The sequence below is a fragment of the Prionailurus viverrinus genome, chromosome E3 (genome assembly GCF_022837055.1).
Source record: "Prionailurus viverrinus isolate Anna chromosome E3, UM_Priviv_1.0, whole genome shotgun sequence".
Lineage (NCBI taxonomy): Eukaryota > Metazoa > Chordata > Mammalia > Carnivora > Felidae > Prionailurus > Prionailurus viverrinus.
Genome location: NC_062576.1, coordinates 18,099,608 through 18,123,031, shown reverse-complemented (window position 1 = coordinate 18,123,031; position 23,424 = coordinate 18,099,608). Strand labels below are relative to the sequence as shown.

At 52.0% G+C, this 23,424-nt stretch overlaps 3 protein-coding genes across 6 annotated transcripts; 2 read left to right on the top strand and 1 right to left on the bottom strand.

The window, feature by feature from the left end:
* Window positions 1–276: 276 nt before the first annotated feature.
* On the top strand, window positions 277–5,619 carry MYL11 (myosin light chain 11). 2 transcript variants are annotated; one of them, XM_047838834.1, is made up of 9 exons: window positions 638–974; window positions 2,792–2,887; window positions 3,454–3,492; window positions 4,119–4,214; window positions 4,466–4,541; window positions 4,740–4,844; window positions 4,951–5,029; window positions 5,336–5,384; window positions 5,474–5,619. In XM_047838834.1, exons 2-9 carry the CDS (start codon window positions 2,822–2,824, stop codon window positions 5,576–5,578), a joined length of 615 nt encoding a protein of 204 aa, XP_047694790.1. In that variant the 5' UTR covers window positions 638–974; window positions 2,792–2,821; the 3' UTR covers window positions 5,579–5,619. The 2 variants fall into 2 exon arrangements, with proteins under 2 accessions (XP_047694791.1, XP_047694790.1); XM_047838835.1 differs by lacking the exons at window positions 638–974; window positions 2,792–2,887 and adding an exon at window positions 277–318.
* A 230-nt stretch (window positions 5,620–5,849) lies between these two features.
* SEPTIN1 (septin 1) lies at window positions 5,850–10,032 on the bottom strand. Its single transcript, XM_047838827.1, is given in 13 exon segments — window positions 5,850–6,220; window positions 6,335–6,425; window positions 6,672–6,837; window positions 7,062–7,161; window positions 7,283–7,384; window positions 7,946–8,063; window positions 8,162–8,296; window positions 8,604–8,727; window positions 8,962–9,048; window positions 9,148–9,238; window positions 9,415–9,426; window positions 9,428–9,463; window positions 9,952–10,032. Coding segments are annotated over 13 exon segments (1,230 nt in total). The 3' UTR covers window positions 5,850–6,133.
* ZNF48 (zinc finger protein 48) lies at window positions 5,856–22,178 on the top strand. 3 transcript variants are annotated; one of them, XM_047838825.1, is made up of 3 exons: window positions 5,856–6,108; window positions 18,250–18,343; window positions 19,560–22,178. In XM_047838825.1, exons 2-3 carry the CDS (start codon window positions 18,265–18,267, stop codon window positions 21,359–21,361), a joined length of 1,881 nt encoding a protein of 626 aa, XP_047694781.1. In that variant the 5' UTR covers window positions 5,856–6,108; window positions 18,250–18,264; the 3' UTR covers window positions 21,362–22,178. The 3 variants fall into 3 exon arrangements, with proteins under 3 accessions (XP_047694781.1, XP_047694782.1, XP_047694780.1); XM_047838826.1 differs by lacking the exon at window positions 5,856–6,108 and adding an exon at window positions 15,196–17,711; XM_047838824.1 differs by lacking the exon at window positions 5,856–6,108 and adding an exon at window positions 17,802–18,082.
* Window positions 22,179–23,424: the final 1,246 nt, after the last annotated feature.

Here is a 23,424-nt window from a genome sequence, read left to right as displayed (position 1 = left end):
GAAGAAGAAGGGCTGGAAGACCAATGAGAAGGGGGGTGAAGGCAGGAGGAGGTGGGACGAAAGAAGTAACTAATAGAAAAGCGCGAGGCTGAACGCCCTGGCCAATAAAAATGGCTAAAGAGTGAATGACCGCGGAAGGAGGCGGGTGCTGTGCGAGAAGAGGCTAGCCTGGCCAATAGGAATACTAAAAAGGGAGCCAATGAAAAGGGCGAGTAGGTGGAGGGCACGTTGACAGACAGTGGTGTCTATTTGGGCAGTGACAGACGGCATCCGCAGTCAATAGGAAGGGCTGAGGAATTCTTAAAGTCTCCCAAGAAGGTCACGAAAGAATGACAGCTGGGGGGGGGGCGGGCCAAATTTGCAATTAATTTGCATTGTCAGCCAATAAACGCATTCCCTCGCTTAAGCAATTGGGAGGAAGATAGACGGCTGTCTCAGCCAATGGAAGCATCCAAAGTGTAGGGGAGCTGCCAGCAGGCGGTGCCAGCCCAGGGATATCGGTGACAACCGGAGACAAGCGCAGAAGGGGGGTGACAGTTGGGGATAGCACTGTGAGGGGGCGGGGGCCAGGGACATTACTGCAGCCCTTAGCCAATAAGAGCATGGCGCTGCTTTGTTTGAGTCCTTTCTGGGCTCCCATTCTGTCTGTGTCTCTCTTTTTTAAGTAGGCTCCACACCCAACGTGCGGCTTCAACTCACGACCCCGAGATCAAGAATCGCATGCTCTACCAACTGAGCCAGTCAAGCGCCTCCTAGGCTCCCCTTCTCCATCCAGCTTCAGAGCCACCTCACTCTCGTGGTCTGTGAGACCCTACCACAGATCCAATGCCTTGATCAAGTCCTCTCAACCTCCACTCCGTCTCTAGTTCTCATCTCGGTCTCACAACCAACTTCAATACTCCAAAGCCCAGGCGACTATAACCAGAGCCTCCAAATCCTCTAAGCGACCCATTTCTCTAGATCCTCCCAAGCCCGTAAGTCCTTCTCCTAGCTCCCCAGCTATCTGAGCTCCTCCCCAGAATCCAGGCTCTAATTCCTCATCCTCTGAGTGCCGCCCCCCAGCATTCTAGTAGGCATCCTAGACCCAAACTATGAATTCCCAGTAACAGGAACTCCCATATCTGTATTCTTATTCTTTTGGGTATCCAGGACCTATCCCATCAACTCCTCTCCCCTCACTGCCACACCTCTCTATACTCCTCATTTTCTAAGAAACCAGACCCCAATCTCCTGAGCAACCCCCCCCCCCCCGCCCTTGCTACCCTAGACCACAAACACAAAGCCCTGACTTTACAAGCCTCTCCTTTCTCGGACCCACATCCCTCTGAGCCTCAGGGTTAGAGGGCCCAAATTTCCATCCTGAAATTTCAGTCAGACCTAGCTCCCAATGCCCAGGTCCTCCTTGGTTTCTGAGTTCTCTTAGGCTACTCACTCCCAGCTCAGACCCAGATCCTGTGTATTCTCATTCAGTGTCTGAATTAGATATACAGCTCCTGATCTCCTCCTCAACTTCCCCACTTTTCATTTGGCCCAAGCTACCTGAGCACTTTCCCTTTTCCCCTCTTTGGAGTTTTCCTCCCCTCCCAGAATCCAGGAATAAGGCTCCTCCCTGGGCCTAGACCCCCATGGTAACCTTATAAGGTGAGACAGCTGTCCACTGAAGTAGGGAGGGGCCAGTGCAGGAGGCCGAGGGCAGCTGCTAAGTTTAGGGTGTCTCCTTCTCTCTTCTTAGAGACAACAGGTGGCTGGGCCCCAGTGCCCAGAAAAGAAAATGTCTTAGAGGCATTGGCATGAGGCTGGAGGAGGGAGACGGAGGAGGCATCTTCCTCAGGACACTGGGTCCTAAAGGAAGCAGATGAAGGAGGAGATGGGTGTCCTTGCCAATCGTGGCCTCCTGGGGTTTCCTCAGCCACTATTTCCCCAGGAGAGGGCACCTCAAAGTCATACAGTCAGCCAAACTTGTTCTTGCCCAGAATGGAGAAAGGGGCCACTGGCCATCCCAGCCCCCCAGGCGGAGGTGACCAAGTAGCAGTCCTCTTGGGGTCTTTGACTCCCCTCTGCTCGGTTCCAACTTTCATAATAGGACCCAAAGAAATGATTACAGACTCACATTCCATTATGTTCTCCTGTTTCAAACCTTTCCAAGGCTCCCAAGTTCTCAACCCTCAGCCTGGCATTGAAGCCCCTCCAGTCTCTGGTCTCCAGCCCCTTGCACCCTCTGCTCAAGCCCCATTACCATTCTGGCAACCTGATCTTTCACTTCTCCAGGCCTTTGCCCGTCTGTGCTCTCTGCTTAGCACACCTGCCCCTCCACTTCCACCTGACCCACTTCTCCTGGCCTTCATAAAGTCATCCCCATACTCCCAGACACGGCTGCTATGCTCTCTACTTCTGTACTCCTGACCAAATGCTGTGAATCATTCTCTGCATTTATCCTGTCTCCACAGCTAGACTCTAAGTCCACCAAGACAGGGCCTAACTATTCATTGTAATGATTATATTTCACTAAACTGTTCCCAAATGGTGTTCATATCCACAAGTTCTGTGGGATGGGAATTAATACCCATTTTATAGAGGGTGGAAACAAGACCCAGGGAGTTGAAGCACAAAGCCCAAACTCACAGAGCAGGCTTTCTGTCTAGTCTCTAGTCCCTGGTCATTCTATGCTTGGCGTTTTTTTTTTTTTCTTGAAACACCCTCCCCTCCACCATGAAGGGGAGGTAGAAGACTTTCCTATTCTTCAGCTTTCCCAGACAGCTGTCTCCCTTTCAACTCTGCCACTACCCCACAGGCATACATACACTTGACTGTGAACTCCACAATGGGAGTTGAGGGATTGTGCTTGCCAAAATGCACCCATGAAGCAGGGCCCAGTGCCTGGCACAGTGTAAGTGCTCAATAATTTTACTGGGTTTAAATCTGGAGGGGTGCCTGGCTGGCTCAGCTGGTAGAGCATGCGACTCTTGATCTCTGGGTTAAATTTGAGCCCAACATCGGGTGTAGAGATTACTTTAAAAAATATACATATTAAAAAAAATAAGTAAAACCATAAAAAACTAACTTCAAAATAAGGAATGTTTCAAAAGTAAATAAATAAATCTGGACCCACCCACTCAGGGATACAGGGGCCTGGTTCATCTCTCCCCCAGTACTGTCCCTCAGATTGGATCCTCTCTGAACTCTGGCACATTCCAGCCCGCTTTTGGGAAAGAGAACATCCCTTTCTGCCCAGGTCCCAGTGAGACATGCATCCCAAGACCCACTCCCTCCTCCCTCCCTGGGCTCCAGCTGCTGCTTGGCCCTCCAAGAAAGGAGAGGCCCTCAGCTGGGCTATTTTGGTATCTGGGGTGGGCACCGAAAGGGCTAAGGTTACCTTGGAATGTTGAGGGCTCCCTGGGGCAGGACTATATAACCCCAGAGGGACTGCCCCAGGCTGACTCTGCTCCTTTCCAGCCAGAGCCACTGCCTTGCCCCCAGGAGACCGAAGACATGGTGAGTGAGAATCCCCCAGACCCCTCAGACCTCAGGGCAGCTTCACTTTTGAAAAGAACATAGCCGATTCCCAGTCCAGTAAGAGAAAAAAAGATGAATCCTCCCTTTCTTGGCATTACTAATGGGGATCGTACAGAATGATGGCCTAAAGGACCCAACCAAGGATAATCTGCCCAGACTCTCCACTCACAGACCTGTCCCTCTCAAAGCATCCTCTGCACCATTCTGCACTCCCTCTTCCCCAACCCCTCTGGGACCAGCCAGGCAAGAAGTCCAACTCCCATTTTATAAATGAGGAAGTAGAGGTTCAGACAGGGTGAATGAGTAGATTAGGTCACACAACAAGTCTGGGACTCAGAGGAGACAGGCTCAGGGCACAGAGAAGGGGACTTGTTGAGAAGTCCCACTTGTTGGGTAGGATGAAGGACAGGAATTTAGGGATACAGATTTAAGCAAGTCCCCTCAGCAGAGGTCATAAGGAAGGGGAAGCCTAGAGCCAGAAAAATGACCCAAAGAACCTGGGTCATTTAGAAAAATGACCCAAAGAACCCTGAATCTAATCCACTGCCTCCAGAGAGGAGTAGGGATTGGCCCATAGACCCCTTTGCCCATCCCTCACCCCCCAGGCACCCAAGAAGGCCAGGAGAAGGGCGGCAGCAGAGGGCGGAAGCTCCAATGTCTTCTCCATGTTCGACCAGACTCAGATCCAAGAGTTCAAGGAGGTGAGAGGAGAAGGGAGACTGAAGGCTGACCAAAGGCACCCCCTGCTGTTCCTCCACCCTCATACCCCTCCCTGGAATGTGCACCTGTTTGGGGGGGGGGGGAGGGGAAGGGTTTAGAATTCCTTGCTCCCCTCCCTGCTTGGCATGTAAGAAGACAGCTGGCTGGGGGCCAGAATCTGATCTGCCTGGGATAGGGATGCTGAAGCCCGGCCATAAGGGACCTAACCCCTCCCTGCCCCTACCTTGCACAGGCCTTCACGGTAATCGACCAGAACCGTGATGGCATTATCGACAAGGAAGATCTGCGGGACACCTTCGCAGCCATGGGTGAGCCCCTTATCCCACCCATAAAGACTCAAAACTGAGGAAGTACTGGGAATATGGAAGCCTTGGGTTTCAGCCCTGCTAGCCCCACCTTGGGCCTCAGCCTGCCCAGGCAAAAAGTGGGTGGGATGATCTGAAATTATGGGAAGGATCAACCCTTGGCCCCAGGACCCCACTCCAGCTCCCCCCACCCTGCTCCAGGGCGCCTCAATGTGAAGAATGAGGAGCTAGATGCCATGATGAAGGAAGCCAGTGGTCCCATCAACTTCACCGTCTTCCTGACCATGTTTGGAGAGAAGCTTAAAGGTGAATGAAGTGTCTTGGGTCTAAGCCCCCAACCGCTCCTCCCCAGACCTTTCAAGGACAGACCGTTCAGGGACCCTTCCGCTTCACATGCCCTCTGACCCTGCAGGTGCTGATCCTGAGGACGTGATCACTGGAGCCTTCAAGGTCCTGGATCATGAGGGGAAGGGCACCATCAAGAAGCAGTTGTAAGTGACCCTCTCCAGCTGCTCACACACAGAAAGCCTCCTTAAATTCTTACCAAGGGTTAGGTATAAGGGAGGGAATAAGGGAAAAATTAGAACTGTGGAAATGGGCAATAGGAGTACATTTTGATAACACATTCGGGAGGGGAAGAGCAAAAGCAGGGAGGCCAGACTGGGAGACCAGTGAGGGATCTACAGTGACTTCGGTTTTGAAGATGATACCAGGAATGACAACAAGGATGAGGTGGGAGGGAGTGGAAAGGAACCACGAAGCCCAGTCTCAACTCCCCATATGTCACCTCTCTCCAGCCTGGAGGAGCTGCTTACCACGCAGTGCGACCGCTTCTCCCCGGAAGAGGTGAGTTGGGGAGGGGCCCGGGAGACGCAGAGGGAGGGGTGAGGGGAGCGTACGCAACCGGTAGAAGACGCCCCTGAATCTTTCCCCAGATCAGGAACATGTGGGCAGCGTTCCCCCCCGACGTGGGAGGCAATGTAGACTACAAGAACATCTGCTACGTCATCACGCATGGCGACGCCAAGGACCAGGAGTAGGGGACCCTCTTAGGCCTCTGCTGGCCAATGCCTCCTGCCAGTCCGACCCCCCACCCCGACTCCTAATAAAACTCAACTGGTCTTTGTTTCTTAGCTGCGGCGCCTTCGGTACATTTGTGGGAGAGGGGCTCAGGTGGGATGCCCGGCTGAAACACTGCCTGGCACCAAGGCAGCTCCCAACAAATGAATGAGTAAAGAGTGGCCCGGAGGCCTGGGTGGGGCGGTTTCACCCGCTACTTATTCCCGCTGGGAAAGCGAAGACGCGAGTGGCTTCAGGGAAACTTTTTATTGAAGTCACAACTTGGGGGAAGAGGGGCGGAGATGGGAGTCAGGGGGCGGGGTGGGAAGCGCGGGGCGGGGCGGGGAGGGGCGGGGCCACAGTCGGAGCTACAAACTCTGGCATTGCGGGAACCTGTTAGCCCGAGAACCCAGCGCCGGGGCGGACTTCTCAGTTTGGGGCTCTGGGATTAAGCGCCCGGCAGCCAGAGGCTCGGGGATTGGACAAAAGACGGACTGAAGGCGGAGCCGAGGTAAAGCAGGGCCGGGGGGGGGGCCTCAGAGTGCGTCCGACTGCTCGCCCTGAGTCTGGCTCTGCTGCATCTGGGCCTGCATCTTCTCCAGCATCTCCTGCATGCGGCGCAGCTGTGCGGGGCAAGATTGCAGGCGGTGGGACCGGGCGAGGCCAGAAAGGGACTTCGCAGAGGACTTGGGTTCTTGGTCGGGGAGGGGGGGGTGGGAAGCGAGGTACTTGCTCACCTCTTCATCTTTCTCGCGGATCAACTTCTCGGTCTCGGCCAGAGGCAGCATGGGCAGCGGGATCTCTGTAGCGCTCTGGCGGGAAAGCTTACTAGAGGGCGGGGGGGGGGGGGGGGAGGACAGGGAATCAAGGACGGGACCCTTGGTTGTGGGTCACAGCCGCGAGGCAGGGCGTGGGGCGAGGTTGGGGTCTAGGAGGCGGGGCCTTGTCCTTCCAATGCCGTCAGCAAAGTGGGTGGGGAAAGATTCTGGGGGATCGGTCTGGATGGTGAAGGCGGGGTCCGGGGTAGTGAGGGCCGGGCCTTGGGAGCATCTAGGACTGAGCTCGGGCTCTCACCTGCGGCTGGCTCGATCACGCGCCCCAGGCCGGGCCAGGCTTTGTAGGCAGCTGGCCCGGTAGCCCTCATAGAGAATATCGTGGGTCACCTCCTTCAGGTCCTGTAGGTGTGTCTGCACCAGCATCCGTCGCAGGTTCAGGAAATCGCAGTGATGTGGGTTCTCCACTGAGGGGCAGACCGGCGAGCGTCAGGGAGCTTCTTGGCCGGGTCAAGTCTGCCCGGAGTCCTGCCCCCACTCTAGGTGAGGGTCTGCAGTCCAAGGACCCCTCTTTTGATTCTTAAGACCCCCGGGACCGGAGATCGTCCCAACTTCATATGTTGGGTGCTGTTAACTCAGCGGCGTTCTGGGCTCCCTGTTGGCCTCAGAACGCGTGCCCTACCTTACTCACCCTCCACAGTACCCCAGGAGTAGCGGCGTCCCCTCACTGGACGGGTCCCACCGTCCCTCACTACCTCGCAGGAACCGACGACTGCGAAAGGGATGCTTTCCTGGAGGGCAGAAGTCAGGGAATCACCGTTGGCCCCTCCTCGCCAGAAACCTCTTTGTCAGCTTCCACCAACACCTCCTCCTCCCCTGCTTCTCTGCCCCTTCCTTCTTTTGCCTCTGCACCTTCATCTCTGCATCCTGCCTCTTGAAGTCTTCGTCCTCATCAGAGTCACAATCGGGAAACTGGTAGATGTTGATCTCCTCCTCCTTCAACTGGTCCCGGATCTGGGAGCAGACACAGAAAGAAACACAGAGGCTGTGAGCAGCAGACATTGCCTGGTGGGAAACAGTGAGATACAGGTCCTGGGTGGTCAGAGACAGAGAGAAAGACATGAAAGACAGAGATGGTGAGAGGTGGACATATAGGATACCCCAAACCAAAATCTCAAAGGGGTGCCTGGCTGGCTCAGTCCATGGAGCATGTGACTCTTGATCTCGGGGATTGTGAGTTTCAGCCCCATGTTGAGCGTAGAGATTACTTAAGTCATTGGAGTGGGGGTCATTATCCTGGGGCTGGAGGGCTATCAAGAGTGATCATATCTTTGCTGCCACTCTCAGGCCTTAGCAAAGCATCCAGCCCAGGGGTTCCATTCTGAGCCTCCAGAGACACAGCTCCTTCAGTCAGCTTACTCCCCATATTCCTCAGGAATTTTCTCCCACAGACTAGCCTGACACATCATGTTTCCAAAAGGCTAGCCCAAGATCAACGAAGTCAAAGTTGAGTTCAGGTTTGATGGCAACTTTTGGTTTCATGTAGGGCCAAAGGTCAGAGGTCACCAGACCTACCCTCTGCTTGAGGGCCTGGGTTTCCTTAGGCATCAGGGCATCTGCTTTGGCAATGACTGGGATGATGTTGACCTTTTCGTGCACTGCCCGGAGAAAGGCCACATCTAGGGGACGGAGCCTGCACCGAGGGATTTGGTCAGGGTTCAGTCTTAAGCCACTGAGACCCTCCCCCACCCCTCCCCAAACACCCCAGTCCCCCAGGGTATCCCCCCAGACCCTCGGCCAAAGGGTGAGATGAAGTAGAGGCAGCAGTGGACACGGGAGTCCTGAATGTTCTTCCGGTTCAGGCCACTCTCATCCCTAAGATACTGCTCAAATTGCTCCTCAATAAAGCGCACTACAGGCAGCCAGCTAGGGTATGGGAGGAGAGAGTACAGTCAGAGATGAGGGGCCACAGCATAGGGAAGGGGCCAAGGCTAGCCAGGACTTGGGGGGGGGGGCAGGGGGACTTGTTTCTTTGGCTCCAACTAAAGACATCAGAGGAGATTGGCAGGGTGTCAGGAAACACTGGGCACTTTGGCTGCATGGACACCAGAAACAGACCCCACCTTTTGGGGAGGGCAGGGGCAGAGCAGACCAGCCCTGTAACTGATCCCTTAGTCTTCATAGAGTAGCCATACCGGGAAGCTTACCCCCCGCTCCTTCCCCTGATCCTCACCAGTCTGAGCAATCCACTGAGTCCCCAAAGCCAGGTGTGTCCACCAGGGTCAGCTTCACCTTTATACCCCCCTCCTCGATCTCCACACCCCGGCGCTCAATGGTCAGCGTTTGTGTCAAGCGAGCTGTGAGGACAGAGAGAGGACAGGGAGGACAGGGAGCTGGGTAGGGGCCTGAGACAGGACTGATCTCCGTTCTCAGAATCACAGTTGCCCCCAGCCATTTTTCAGGGGAGTCTCAAGAAAGCAGCGAGCTGCCTGAGTCCCCCAGAAAGTCATGGGAGACCCAGATGAAAAGAAAGAGAGTGCAGCCTGGGGATGGGAGAGACAGAGAACCTGGAGAGGACGGGAGGATCTTACCACTGGCCTCTGGCAGGTGCCGGTCCTCATAGAGATTGGTGAGAAACAGGCTGTTGATGAGGGTGGATTTTCCCAGGCCTGACTCCCCTGTAGACAGGACAGGTCCTCCTGGTCAGGTGAGGAGAAAGCCAGAGTGGCTTGAGGACCCCCTCCCCCCACCGGTCCCCTATACAAAACCCATCAGACCTGCCACCATGAGTGTGAAGTCAAAGCCTTTCTTGACGGACTTGCGGTGCAGCTGGTTGGGGAGGGCGGCGAAACCCACATACTCCTTGTCCTGTTGGTGGGGGAGTAGACAGTATGAGGCTGCTGGGGGCAGCAGGAAGGGCCCTCCGGTATAACCTGACCTCAGGAGCGAGAAGTCAGCCTACTGTGGGTTGGCCTGGATCTGGCTACTCTGGGGGCTGGGGGCTGAAGGCAGAGATGCCTGTATTCCTGGGCATAAGAACTCACCATGGTCCTGCTAAGCTGTCGCTGCACCTGCTGTCTCTCCCCACTTCCTCTGGTGAGGCAGGAAGTTGAGCGTGGCAAAAAAAAAAGGGGGCGGGCAATGTAGGAAGCTGAGATGCTCAAACTGGGCCGGAGAGGTGGGGAAAGCCAAGACCAAGAATACCTGGAGTTCTCACTTACAGGATCCCTTTGGCAACCCCCCCCCACCCCCCACCATGGGAAGCTTCAACCCCTCGGTTCTCTACACACCTTTTTCCCAAGCCCCCACTGTAGCCCCATCTCCCTGGTGGGAGGTGGGTGTAGGCAGAGAGGAAGGAAGCAAGTTAGTATCTCTAGTAAGTGAGATGAAGGCTTTGACTGGGATGGTTAAAATTTTTTAAAGTTCCCACGGTCTACGTGGACCAAAAGTCATAACAAGATTAGAGGTGGGAGGGGCCGTCAATTTTCCTTACCAGCTCAACTGATTCTTAAAAGGACTTCAAGTCTTTGGACACCCCTGGCAGAGATACCGTACTTTAGAATCCTGGCCAAGGCACTCACCTGCTCTAGCCCCTTCAGGGGCTTCCCAGTGGCCTCAGAATTAAGTCTGAGTTCTGGCCTGGTAGTCAGAGCCTTCCACATCTGGACTCATCACCCCTTCTCTCACTTGCCCTTGGAGAGTGCCCACATCCTTTGTTCTGCCCACATTAAGTTTTTTCTTCTGGTATTCTTGATCTTTCAAGTGTTTGATTCAAAGATCTTCCTCTAAGAAATCTTGCGCAACTACCCCAGGCAGAGTCATTTTCCCTCCTCCAGACCCTAACACCTTTCACAAGCCTCTCCAATGCTCACATTTGTTTATCTGGCTATCTTTTCTACTGGCTGAGCTTTCTGAGGGCAGGGACCATGTTCTCTTCATTTCTATGTCTTCGGTGTCTTGCACAGGGCCTGGCACAGAGAAGGTGCCAATAAATAATATACTCGATGAATGAGTGCGTAAAATAACAAGTGAATGAAGTTGGTCAGGGCCAAAGGCTGGGAGGCTGCGGAACATATAAAAGGAGCCTTGCTTTGGAGGCAGAAAGAACTCTGCAAACCTCAGTTCTACCACTTACTACGTGACCTGGGCAAGTCATTTGACTTCTCTCAACTCCATTTTCCTCATGGTAAAATGAAATACATGCACTTCCACTTAGTTATCAGGATTCAAGCAGTTTCAGATGACATGTGCTTTGGAATCAATCAGCTACATACACAAACCCTGGCGTTAGACTTTACGAACCGAGTGACCTCTCTGAGCCTTTACAGACGATCTCCTTCCTATGGCCTATTGGGCCCTGCTTGATCTGGATCCTGTCTACTGCTCCAACCTCATTTTCTTTTCCCATTCCTTGTGGTTCTATTTATTATTTCCCTATTAACCCCTGTTGCGAACTCAACTGTGTCCCCCTGACCCCAAAATCATGTGATGGAGCCCTAACCCGCAATGTGATTGTATTTGGAGATAGGGCCTTTAAGAAGGTAATTGAGGTTAAATGAAGTCATAAGGGACTTCAATCCAGTAATAGGGCTGGGGTCCTTATAAGAAAAGACACCTGTGATCTCTGCGCAGGCCCAGAGGAGGGGCCATGTGACCATGTGAGGACACAGAAGGTGGCTCTCTGCGACCCAAGGAAACCAGAAATCAACCTCGCCAGAAACCAACTCTGCTAGCACCTTGATGTTGGACTTCCGGTCTCCAGAACTATGAGAAAGTTGATGTCTTTTGTTTAAGATTCCTAGTCCGTGGTATTCTGTTATGGCAGCTGAAGCAGACTAAGGTAGCCTCATAGCTCACTCTTATCCCTCGCCCTAAGGCAACCACCCTAATGTGCTTTGTGTGTAATTTTTTGCTTTGTATACATTTTGAAAAATGTGTAGTATGCAGTGCATGTTGACGCAAACGGTTATATATCTATGAATATGTATTTGTTAACTTTTTCATTCATCAGTTTAAAAAAAACTTTTTTTTTTACTTTTTTTTTTAACATTTATTTATTTTTGAGACAGAGAGAAACAGAGCATGAACAGGGGAGGGTCAGAGAGAGAGGGAGACACAGAATCCGAAACAGGCTCCAGGCTCTGAGCTGTCAGCACAGAGCCCGGGGCTTGAACTCATGGACCGTAAGATCATGACCTGAGCTGAAGTCAGACGCTTAACCGACTGAGCCACCCAGGCGTCCCAAGACAGAGTAAAAATTTTTAAAGTTTTGTTTTCATAATCCCTACACCCAACATGGGGCTCGAACCCATGACCCCAAGATCAAGACTCGCACGCTCTTCTGAGCCAGCCAGGTGCCCCCATTCAGCATTATTTTTTAAGATTCATCCATGTTGCCATGTGTCTATCTTACTTCACACTCATTTCTATTACTGTCCCCTTCATGTAACCTTGGAGAAAACCTCTCTGAGCTTTACTTTCTTTATCAGATAGGATTGGAATCTCCTGCCACACAAAACTCCAATGTTGTGCGAGAGTCCTAGGATTATGGAGACATCGTGATTAAGAAATGTGTGATCGTGGCCATCTGACTTTAACTTCTCTGTGACTTAGTTTCTTTATCTGTTAAATGTTAATAATTCTACCTCTTAGGGTCACAGTGGGGATTCTATGGCCTAATCCACATTAAGCTCTTAGTTGAGTACCCAGCATATGAGATGAGCTCACGCAGAATGCTAGTTATTGCTAGCATTACTCGAGCCGAGGGGTGTGACATGTCATCATCTCAAATCTGCTCCTTGCTGAGGATCCAGACAGTGAATCAGTCAGGGTTTCGGCCCTCTGGGGAGACAGAGACAGCCACAAGTAAGTGTGTCACAGAGCACTGGTGCTAAAAATGTAGTGTAACAAGAAGATAAACAGAGTACTTCGAGAAGCCAAGGGAAGGGCTAATTATACCCCTCCTCATGCCACCACAGCTCTTCCTCCAGCGTTTGTTATCTCCCCGAGCAGCCCTAAGGTCTTAATTAAAACTCTGAGCTCCTCCCCGATGCTCTCCACAAGTGCAGTTGACCCTTGAACAACACGGGTTTAAACTGTGCAGGGTCATCTATATGCAGATTTTTTTCTTTTCTTTTTTTTTTTTTAAGTGTTTATTCATCCTTGAGAGAGAGAGAGAACACAAGCAGCGGAGGGGCAGAGAGAGGAGACAGAATCCCAAGCAGGCTCCAGGCTCTGAGCTATCAGCACAGAGCCCCATGTGGGGCTCGAACCCACGAAGCATGAGATCATGACGCTAGCCAACGTCAGACGCCCAACCGACTGAGCCACTTAGGTGCCCCTATGAAGATTTTTTTTTTTTTCAATAAATACAGTACAGTACTATAAAGGTATTTTCTCTTATGATTTTCTTTTTTCTTTTTTTATTTTGAAGAGAGAAAGAGAGCATGTGGGGGTGAGGGAGGGGGCAGAGGGAAAGAGAGAGAATCCCAAGCAGACTCTATGCCCAGCGTGGAGTGTGATGGGGGGCTTGATCTCACGACCTTGGGATCATGACCTGAGCCAATATCGAGTCAGAAGCTCAACCGACTGAGCCACCCAGGAGCCCCTCTTAAGCTTTTCTTCATAATATTTTCTTTTCTCCAACTTACTTTATCGTAAAAACACAGTATATATACACAATATGGGTTAACTGTTTATCTTGTTGAGGCTTCTGGTCAACAGTATTTCATTAGTAGTTAAGTTTTGGAGAAGTCAAAAGTTGTACGTGCATTTTCAAACTGTGCAGAAGGTTGGCGTCCCTAATCCCTGCATTGTTCAAGGGCCAATTGAATAGCCACTTGGTTTCCAGAACCTTCCTATCAGAAATAATTGGCCTCCTTCTCTTTACACCTTCCACCCCCCTTGCATCTGCCCTGGGTTCAAACTGATCAGGTCTTCCCTGAGTTATTGAAGAGCCTTTAAGAAAATAACATGTATATTCATTTATTTGCTGTATAATCAACACATTCTTACAGAAAAAATAGAAAATGCAAATGGAATAGAAATGTGTGCATCTAGGGGCAACTGAGTGGCTCAGTTGGTTAAGCATCCAACTTTGGCTCAGGTTATGATCTCACAGTTTTTGAGTTGCAGCCCCGCGTTGGGCTCTGTGCTGACAGCTCAGAGCCTGAAGCCTGCTTCGGATTCTGTGTCCCCCTCTCTCTACTGCTCATTTGCTCTCTCTCAAAAGTAAACACTTAAAAACAATTTTTAAAAAGATATATACATCCAGTATCACTACCATGGTATAACCCTATTTTGATGTTTATCCTTCTAGATTCTCTCCTAGCTCTATAAATGTGAATAAACATATTTACAAAACTAGGATCATACTATAACTTTGTTTGGAATCCTGTTTTTGTCACTTCATATGTTTTGTACACTGTCCTATAGTGAATACACATCTATATATTATTTTTTGACATGTTCGTTTATTTATTTATTTATTTATTTATTTATTTATTAAAAAAAAATTTTTTTAACATTTATTTATTTTTGAGACAGAGAGAGACAGAGCATGAACGGGGGAGAGGCAGAGAGAGAGGGAGACACAGAATCAGAAGCAGGCTCCAGGCTCTGAGCCATCAGCCCAGAGCCCGACGCGGGGATCGAACTCACGGACCGCGAGATCGTGACCTGAGCCGAAGTCGGACGCTCAACCGACTGAGCCACCCAGGCGCCCCTGTTCATTTATTTTTAGGAAAATGACATTTAACAATTTGATAAGAGTGCTTTTTTTAAGTTGTTATTTTAATTCCACTCAGTTAACACACAGTGCTATATTAGTTTCAGGTGTACATTATAATGATTCAACAGTTCTACACATCACCCAGTGCTCATCACGACAGGTGCACTCCTTCATCCCCATCACCTATTTAGTCAATCTCTCCACCCTCCTCCCCTCTGGTAATCCCATCAATTTGTTCTCCATAATTAAGAGTCTGTTTCTTGGTTTGTCTCTTCCCCCTCCCACCCCCGCTTTGTTCATTTGTTTCCTAAATTCCACATGTGAGTCAAATCATATGGTATTTGTCTTTTTCTGATTGACTTACTTCATTTAGCATCATATTCTAGCTCCATTCATGTCATTGCAAATGGCAAGGTTTCATTCTTTTTTATACCTGAATAACATTCCATTGCATGTACATATCACATCTTTATCCATTCATCAGTTGATGGACATTTGGGCTCTTTCCATAGTTTGGCTATTGTTGATAATGCTGCTATAAACACTGGGGTGCATATATCCCTTTGAATTAGTGTTTTTTTAATTCTTTGAGTAAATACCCAGTAGTGCGATTGCAGCATCATAGGATAGTTCTATTTTTAACTTTTTGAGGAAACTCCATTTTTCTGTTTCCCACAGTGGCTGCACCAGTTTGGATTCCCACCAACAGTGCACAGGAACTCCTTTTTCCCTATATCTTAGCCTACACCTGTTGTTTCTTGTGTTGTTGATTTTAAACTTTTTTTTTTTAAGTTTATTTTTGAGAGAGAGAGAGTGAGCAGGGGAGAGGCAGAAGAAAAGGGAGAGAATCCTAAGCAGGCTCCACACTGTCAATGCGGAGCCCGATGCAGGGCTCAAACTCACGAACTTCGAGATCATTACCTGAGCCGAAATCAAGAGTCAGATGCTTAACCGACTGAGCCACCCAGGTGCCTCTGATTTTAGACATTGACAGGTGTGAGGTGAAATCTCATTGTAGTTTTGATTTGCATTTCCCTGATGATCAGTGATGTTGAACATCTTTTCACGTGTCTATTCATAGATATTTGGCATTTAGATTGATTCCCATTCTTCCCAGTGATAAACAATGCTGAAATGGGTTGGGCCTGTTTGTGGTGCCATCATTGTGTACTTGTCCCATTTCCTTAGGGGAAGGGGAATTACTGAATCAAAGGAAGTCACGTATCTAAGGCATTTGTGCATATTAACAAATTGTCCTGCAGAAAAGGCTCTCGGTTTGTCTAGTATAGAGATGACATGAATTACTAGTGACATAATATTCATTTACATGTTTATTATTCAAACAAATGTGTCCAGTCATTCATGTTATAAGGTTTGGGGCCTGTTCAGAGAAAGGAAGATCCTGCCTTGACATTCCTATGGGCAATATATGGTGGACAGTTTTCTCATTTAATTATCTAGATTCGTTCTTTTTTCATCTTGCCATCAAACCTGCATAGCTACCTAAGGCCCCACCTGGCGACCCTAGAAGGGCTTCTGTATCTTTAGACCGGAGTTCAGGTTCAGACTTAGTGACTCCAGGCTTTCTCTTCTCAAAGTCAAAGCTAGCTCCAAGAGTGAGTATGGTGTGTGGGCTGGCCGCCTTTCAGGGGAGGGTTCCTCCGAGAGGGGCTAGCTCTTTGCCATTTGGTACCCTCTTACCTCTGTTTGCCGGTACAAGTGCCTGACACATGGGGGACCCCCAGGAAATGTTTGTGGAGCAAATGAATAAACATACCACTCTAGCTTCCACTGCTTTCCTATTATGTAAACTCATGACATCGTGACACATTAAAACAGAACTATTCTCTATTTTCCTCTTTGAGGGTAGGTCTTAGCCATCTTTGGATCCCAAGCTTCTAGCACATAGTAGGTTTTTGATTAGTGTGTAGGCAACTGTTAATGTGGGGGCACATCTCTCTTCATTCAGCCCCCACCTCAGCCAGCTCTGGACTTTGTCGAAATCTTAGTTCTGTCAGGATTAGCTCAAAAATGCCACCTTCTTTCTTGGTTACTCTAGCCAAAAGAGTAACAGCTGATATTTTTTGGCTCAGTGTTTTATACATATTACACATATTAATCCTCAACCATTCAAATTCGGTATTATCATCCCCATTTTACAGTTTAGGAAACAGAACTAATTTCCGCAGTGTCAAACAGTAGTTAAGTGACAAGGTCAGGAATCAGACTGCATAAATGGCCTTAAAGACAGAGTCCACAGCCACTAAACTCTACAGAAGGTATCTCTCTGCACTACATTCCTATTATATTTTGTTCGTCAGATTGGTATAGATCCGTCTCATCGTCGCCACATCTCCATATTCTACTGGATCAAGAGCTCCCTGGGGAGTTTCTTTGTAAGTCCAGGGAGTAGACAGTGTCTAGATATTGGTTCGTGATGCTTAAGTATGTACTGATTGATTTGTGGTCCTAGTTTCTGTGTCTAATACCCATGAATAGGAGGCATCGAGAACCATGCAGACTCACTCCCAATTTAGAATTCTTCCTGCTCTCGCACAGTATCTTGAACTGGTCCATGTAACTCACACCCTTACAATTCTTTTTCATGGTTTGTGTACTTGCCCCTTAAAACTGGTAGCATCCAAGGATATATCTTACATGTGTTTCACCTCCTTATCCCAAACTCTTGGCTTAGCACTGAGGTGCTAATAAATTGTGAATTGATATACAAACCTCTGTCACCCCTCACTTATCAGATAATAAACACTTCCAAGCACTCCCCCATTCCCCAAAGGCAAGCTTGCTGAGTACAGATACTGGGGATCACGCCCCAGGGTCCACTGGAACGGCCCACCAAGCTGGGAAAGATAGTTTAATGTTTTAGCCTCTCCCTGGGTGTGGCCTTTGTAGGGTTGTCGATCTGTCCCTAGTCTCCCTGTGGCCTATTTCTTTGTGTCTCTATCTCTTTGTCTCTGCCAGTTTCTCTGTCTTTTGTTTCTCTGCCTCTGGGCCTGTTTTCTCTGCAGATTCCCTTCCTTTTCTTATAGCTCTTCCGACTGTGCTCCAATAATTTCATCTATCTCTTATGTTATCTACATCTCTTTGTCTCTGGAGGCCAATCTTTTGCTCCTGTTATTTTTGGTTCTCCGCTCTCTCGGTCTCTCTCGGCTTTTGCGTTCTGACTGGGGGTTCTTAGGTTACGACTTTGTGTCTGGCTCAGGGTCTCCGCCCCGGGCCTGATTTCAAAGGCTGACTCTCCCCAGCATTTCCCAGGCGTCTGCCTCTAGCCTCTAGCTGCGGCTCAGGCTTCGGTCTCCCCCAGCCCAGCCCCCATCCCCACCCCACCCCCGGCCCCAGGCCTCTCGGACCCGCCGCGCTTTGTTTCCTGTGTCTCGGCGCCCCGCCCCCGCCCCGTCTGGGGTCTCCGCCGCCCTTTGTTTGCCTGGGTCTCTCCCCCACCCCTTTCCCTGGGTCAGTCTTCGATCTCTCTTTGTCTCTCCGGGCCAGGGTGGCTGGCGCAGTCGGCCAGCCCCGGGGGTCGGCGCAGGTGGCCCGACACAGCGACAATTAGGAAGAGTCTTCGGCCCTCATCACCCGGCTCCGGCCCAGGAGGTACACGGTTAATACCACCGAGTTCGGGCAACTGTCCTCGGCTTAGAGTAGCCCTCTCCGCGGCACGCGGCCTTCCGCCGGCCACCGAGCGCCGGCGGACGCGGGCGGCCTCCACAGGCTTGCAGCTCCTCCCAGTTCCTAGAGCGGCTTGGTGCGGCCTGGCGCTTCCGCTTCCCGTCCCCGCCCCCGGCGGCCGCCCCCGGGACGCCTGGGTCCGAGCCCCCTCCCCATTTGGCGCGGAGCCCGCATACCCCGGCCGCCGGCGGCTCCGGCAGCGAAACCCCGCCAAGGAGCTCGTGAGGGCGCCGGTGTGGCACAGCCGGAGGCGGCTGGGAGGAGAAGGGGGCGCTGCGGGCCGGAAGGAGCAGCAGGTGCAGGGACGGCCGGCGGCGCGGGCGGGGGTCACCGGGAGCCGCACCCCGCACCTCGGACCCGGCCGCTGCCCGGTGCCCGCGCTGGCCGGCAGAGGGCAGCGACAGGGTGCCGCGGGCCGCACATGGCTGTGTGACCGTGGGATTGTGTCTGTCCCCTTGCTCAGGGCGGCGTGCGGGCGATGGAGCGCGCGGTGGAGCCCTGGGGCCCGGATCTCCAGGGCGCAGAGGAGAGGGAGCAGCTGAGAGGCGCCCGCACAGGTGAGGGCCGGGGCAGTGTCCCGCCAGGGGCAGGTAAAGGCTGGGTGGGGACTCCGGTGCCCGGGCTGTGTCTGGCCGAAGCCCAGAAAAATCGGACGTGAACCGTGCTTCCAGGGGGAGGGGGAGGGGAGCAAAAACCGAGGGAGGGAGCCAACGTTTCTGAGCACCTACTGTGCGTCAGGCCGTGAAGGGGCATCATCGCAAGGACTCTCCCCACTCCTGGAGACTCATCAGCAGCCTCACAGCCTCTGCCCTACTTCAGGCCTCTTTCTGTCTCGTCTTGACAATTGCAAAAACCTCCCCACAGCCCTTTTCTCTTCAGTGATGCACTCAGCAGCCACATTGATCCAAGTCCAGATGTAATCCTGTTTGCCTTCTCAAAAACCTTCCCTAGTTCCCTTCTGCCCGCTAATTAAAAGCCTTAATGTAGTGTTCGATCTAGGCCTTACATGCCTAATCTAGTCCCAACATCCCTTTCCAGCTTTATCTTCCATTCCTCTCCATGGTTTACTCTTTTCTGTGCTGTGAAAGCTTCGCCCTATCTCCTTATTTCCTCTTTCTCTTGTGACCGCAGTTTTTCTGAGCCCACAATTATAATTATTTGTGCTTGATCTTACCTCTCCTAAGCATTTTGAGGGACAGGTGTGGGTCTGGGTCCTCTCAGGTATATGCAAGATAATTGAAGTAATACATTACACAATGGGCTAATATAAGAAGATACAATAGAAATAGTAAATAGTAGGTGTTCTATATAGAGACAGTATAATGTAGTGGTTAACACAGGCCTGGAAATCAGACAGACCCGAGTGAGAAACATGGCTTTAATACTTCCTAACCCCATCGCTGCTTGGCCTTTTGGCCAAGTGTAGTATCTGTTCTTACCAGCGTGATGCTTTATAACCTTAAGCAAGTGGCTTAAGTTCTTGGAATCTCCATGTCTGTAAAATGGGAGTAGTAGTAGCATTGTATCATAGGATTGTTTGCAAGGATTCAGTGATGGGTAGTTCAGTGACCGGCACGTATTAAGGGCACGTTGACAGGAAGTTACCATTGTTGATGAGAGGCAGCAATAATAAGTATTTCAGAAGTTCAGAGGAGAGAGGGAGAGACATCCTTGTGACTACAGATCGCCAAGGAAGCCTTCCTGGGGAAGGTGCCATCAAAGATAGGAGCTGAGCCAAAGGGCAGGGTCTACTACTCCCTTTTGTCTCCCCAGGTTTAGGGAGTGAGAATGTGGAGATTTCTCAGCCGGATGAGTTTGAACATCCCCCCCAGGAGGATGACTTGGGGTTCAAGGAAGAGGAAGATCCGGCTCCAGGTCATGAAGTAGGAAATGCCTCTCTCAAACCTGAAGGCATCCAGACCTGGGATGACTTGTGGGTCCAGAGAGAGGGACCGGGAAAACCTCAGGCTCGGGACAGAGGTCCCCGGCTCCTGGGAGAGCCACGCTGGGGCCAGGCTAGCGATCGGGCTGCCGTGTGTGGTGAGTGTGGCAAGAGCTTTCGGCAGATGTCAGATCTGGTGAAACACCAGCGGACCCACACAGGGGAGAAACCCTACAAGTGTGGGGTCTGCGGCAAGGGCTTTGGGGATAGCTCTGCCCGTATCAAACACCAGCGAACTCATAGTGGTGAAAAGCCCTACAGAGCCCGACCACCAGCCCAGGGTCCCCCAAAGATTCCTCGGTCCAGGATCCCGGCTGGTGAGCGCCCCACTATCTGCGGTGAATGTGGCAAGAGCTTCCGGCAGAGTTCTGACCTGGTGAAACACCAGCGGACACACACGGGTGAGAAGCCCTACAAATGTGGCATCTGCGGCAAGGGCTTTGGTGACAGTTCTGCTCGTATAAAGCACCAGCGGACACACCGGGGGGAGCAGCCACCCCGGCCCGTGGTGCCCAGACGGCAGCCTTCTCGAGCAGCCACGGCAGCCCCACAGGGACCCAAGGCCCAGGACAAGCCATATATCTGCACCGATTGTGGCAAAAGATTTGTGCTCAGCTGCAGCCTTCTGAGCCACCAGCGCAGTCACCTGGGGCCCAAACCTTTTGGCTGTGATGTGTGTGGAAAGGAGTTTGCCCGGGGCTCAGACCTGGTGAAGCACCTGCGGGTGCACACGGGAGAGAAGCCCTACCTGTGCCCTGAGTGTGGCAAGGGCTTTGCCGACAGCTCTGCCCGGGTCAAACACCTCCGCACCCACAGTGGGGAGAGGCCTCACGCCTGTCCGGAATGTGACCGCACCTTCAGCCTCAGCTCCACCCTCCTCCGCCACCGCCTCACTCACATGGAGCCCCAGGACTTCAGCTTCCCAGGCTACCCTTTGGCCCCCCTGATCCCCAGCCCACCCCCCAGCTCAAGCCCACCCCCACCTCCTCTTGGCACAAGCCCCCCACTGACACCTCGAAGCCCTTCACACTCAGGTGATGGGCCTTTTGGCCTGCCTGGCTTGGAGCCAGAGCCCGGGGGCCCACAGGCTGGGGAGCCACCCCCACCACTGGCAGGTGACAAGCCCCACAAGTGCCCTGAGTGTGGCAAGGGCTTCCGCCGAAGCTCGGACCTGGTGAAACACCATCGTGTGCACACGGGGGAGAAACCCTACCTCTGCCCTGAATGCGGCAAGGGTTTTGCTGACAGCTCGGCCCGAGTCAAGCACCTCCGCACCCACCGAGGTGAACGGGCTCGGCCACCACCACCATCCACTCTCCTGAGGCCACATAACCCCCCTGGCCCAGCACCCATGGCCCCTCGACCCCGAGTCCGAGCCCAGCCCTCTGGACCCAGCCAGCCCCATGTGTGTGGCTTCTGTGGGAAGGAGTTTCCCCGGAGCTCAGATCTGGTCAAACATAGGCGAACACACACTGGGGAGAAGCCATATAAGTGTGCAGAGTGTGGCAAAGGTTTTGGTGACAGTTCTGCCCGAATCAAGCACCAGCGTGGGCACTTGGTCCTGAGGCCCTTTGGGACAGGGGATGGTCGGGCAAGGCCCCTCAAAGAGGAGCCACCAACAGGACTGGAATGATGGGGTCCAGGGAAGGTGGAAGCCCAGGAGACCAAAGGGAGGGTATCGGCTGCTTAAGCAGAGAAGAAAGGGCCGGGGAGGTGGTGGGAGGGAGAAGAAGGGGAAGAAATGGGAGAAAGGAGTGAATAGATAGAAATAGAGATTGGAGACAATGACCTTGAAGCTCAGGAAACTGTCCTGGCTGGGCTCAGTCAGGATCTTGACAGTGTGGTCTATACCCCCAGCTTCTAGAACACTGCCTTGTACTCTGAATAGTGTAGGCACTCAATAAGTACTTGTTGAATGAATAAACTGGCCTTAGCCTGAGGGCCCTTAAAGAACTCTAAATTCCTGCTGCCTCTTAACCTGTTAAGGATTGCTCCTACCCAACCTTGCCCTTAGGAGACCAGCACCCTGGCCAGCACCAAACAGGGTTTGACCTGTGTTTACAACAGCGAGACTTCAGGAGTTTGGGGTGGTAGAGAGGCAGGAGCATCTTGAACCTTCTGATGGGGAGAGTGTTGCTGTGTGGACTGCAGTACGCAGGCTCAGGCCCCTGGACATGGCCTTAGCCAGGAAGGGCGCTCTTGGACAGCCCAGACCCATCTGCCCTGGAGAACCCCAACCTGCCCTGACACCTGGACACTGGCAGAATAGACCAGAGACAGCAGAAGGAGCACTCCTACACTCGATGCCAAGCCCAGGTCCTGGTGGACGTCAGCAGAGACAAACTGGCTGGGAGAAGGGCAGGACTGGAGTGAGGAGAGGCCAGGGAAGCTCCAAGGCAGGACAGCCACATTTCCATGTATCTCCTTGCCAATAAACTTTCTTGTCTGAAGCTTGGACTCTGTGCTTGTGTGTGTGCGCAGGATGAGGGGTGGAAAAGGTGTCAAAGCCCCGCCACAGGTGAAGCCATGTGTAACCCTGTGAGGGTCTCTTGCCTTCTTTGAGCCCAGCAAATAAAGAAGTTGGAATAGTCTGCCGCTATCTAGGTGTGACATCTGGTTGAAAAAACAGCCACCAGGTTTGTCAGCTGATGCTCCTGACTGACTTCTGGCTGTCCACGGGCGCCACCTACACCACAACGTCGAGCACGGCCCCTAAAAGGAAAAACCTGGCGCCACAGGGCGGGCTGGGGTTGGGGGGTCGGTCCGTGAGCGCCGTTGCTATGGCGACAGGTACCCGGGGAAAGGTGGCCGTCAGTCTAGTACAGGCACAGAAGTCCCCGACACTGATGCTGGGCCTACTGGGAAACGCCACCTCCCTGAAGCCCTTTTTTATTTATCGGGAAACAGGTCGTTTGACTGCATAGTCCAGAGGGAGGGCAAAGGGGATGCCTCTTTAGTCCCTGGAAAAAAACAACCATATATTCTCAGCGACCCATGCGTCATTAGGAGCAGGACTACAATTCCTAGCTTTTTCCGAGGAGGGCGCCAATGGGGAGGCAAAGAGAAACTGACCTGATTGGCCAGGGACAAAGAAGACGAGGGCAGTTAACCCATCTGAGAAATGAAGTACAAGACCGCTTAGCAACTTCGCGAGTTGGGCGTCTCTGCTATTCTGCGTGGGGGGAATGGTCCCCGGATAGACGCTCTCGCGAGATCGTAACCATCCGCCGGGCTTCCCTAGAAACCAACGAAAGCTTGCTAGAGCGCCCTTCCTCCGGGTCTTCCCACCTCTGCCAAGTTGTTAAATACACTCTCGAAACCCTAGAATGCTGCATTCAAGCCTGGGGTTCTTGGAGACTTCGGTCCTTAAGTGCACACACACCCACAGATCTGAATGGAGGTCTCCGGGGGTGTTTGGAAGATCGCCCCTGCTGGGTTCCGTGTTTCCCTTCCCAACCAGTCGACCTCCAAGCCAGCCTGCAGCGAACTTTGTAAAATTACATCTGACTGTGTCGCTCCCCTATTAAAAACCCTGCCGTATTTCCACATTTCTCTGTAAAACGTAACTCCTTGGCATTCAAGTTGGCATTCAAGGTCTTCCACTTGTGTGGTTTCCGCCCTGTGCCTCTCAAATATTGCTCCGTTTGCATGGAATGCTCATCCCCATCCCCACTCCCTCCCCCTGTTAACCTCTCC

Excerpts from the sequence above, each read along its gene's own strand:
- ZNF48 (XM_047838825.1), top strand. The coding sequence starts at position 18,265 with ATGGAGCGCGCGGTGGAGCCCTGGGGCCCGGATCTCCAGGGCGCAGAG. Across the intron at positions 18,344-19,559 it reads GCTGAGAGGCGCCCGCACAG|GTTTAGGGAGTGAGAATGTG; the intron begins GTGAGGGCCGGG and ends TTGTCTCCCCAG.
- MYL11 (XM_047838834.1), top strand. The coding sequence starts at position 2,822 with ATGGGAGTTGAGGGATTGTGCTTGCCAAAATGCACCCATGAAGCAGGG. Across the intron at positions 5,030-5,335 it reads GGCACCATCAAGAAGCAGTT|CCTGGAGGAGCTGCTTACCA; the intron begins GTAAGTGACCCT and ends ACCTCTCTCCAG. Across the intron at positions 5,385-5,473 it reads ACCGCTTCTCCCCGGAAGAG|ATCAGGAACATGTGGGCAGC; the intron begins GTGAGTTGGGGA and ends ATCTTTCCCCAG.